This window comes from Penaeus monodon, chromosome 19 (genome assembly GCF_015228065.2).
Source record: "Penaeus monodon isolate SGIC_2016 chromosome 19, NSTDA_Pmon_1, whole genome shotgun sequence".
Lineage (NCBI taxonomy): Eukaryota > Metazoa > Arthropoda > Malacostraca > Decapoda > Penaeidae > Penaeus > Penaeus monodon.
Window position 1 is genome coordinate 45151918 of NC_051404.1, and position 270 is coordinate 45152187.

At 66.7% G+C, this 270-nt stretch overlaps 1 protein-coding gene across 1 annotated transcript in view; it reads right to left on the reverse strand.

The window, feature by feature from the left end:
* The window catches only part of LOC119585488, a gene marked incomplete in the record, with an annotated part of 7684 nt that overhangs the window by 1433 nt on the left and 5981 nt on the right, over window positions 1-270 (reverse strand). Inside the window, 1 exon segment of the mRNA XM_037934133.1 lies at window positions 23-227. Coding sequence (XP_037790061.1) covers window positions 23-227 — 205 coding nt within the window.

Genomic DNA, 270 nt, shown 5'->3' on the forward strand with positions numbered 1-270 from the left:
GAGGGCGTGAGGGGCGTCTCACCTGGGGCGGCCGAAGCGAACTCGGGGTCGCTGAGGTCGTAGCTCAGGCTGAACCTCGAGACATACCACGAGTCGGTGATCTCGTCGAGGCCGAAGCGGAGGCCGAGGACGAAGGTCTTCCAGCCCACGACCACCTCGGACACCTTGCCGATGCGGTCGCACGTCCCAGACACCTCGGAGTCATCCTCGGGGGACACCAGCTTGCTCTGCAGGAGGCGGAGGCGGCACGTTAGCGGAGGGGATGTGCTC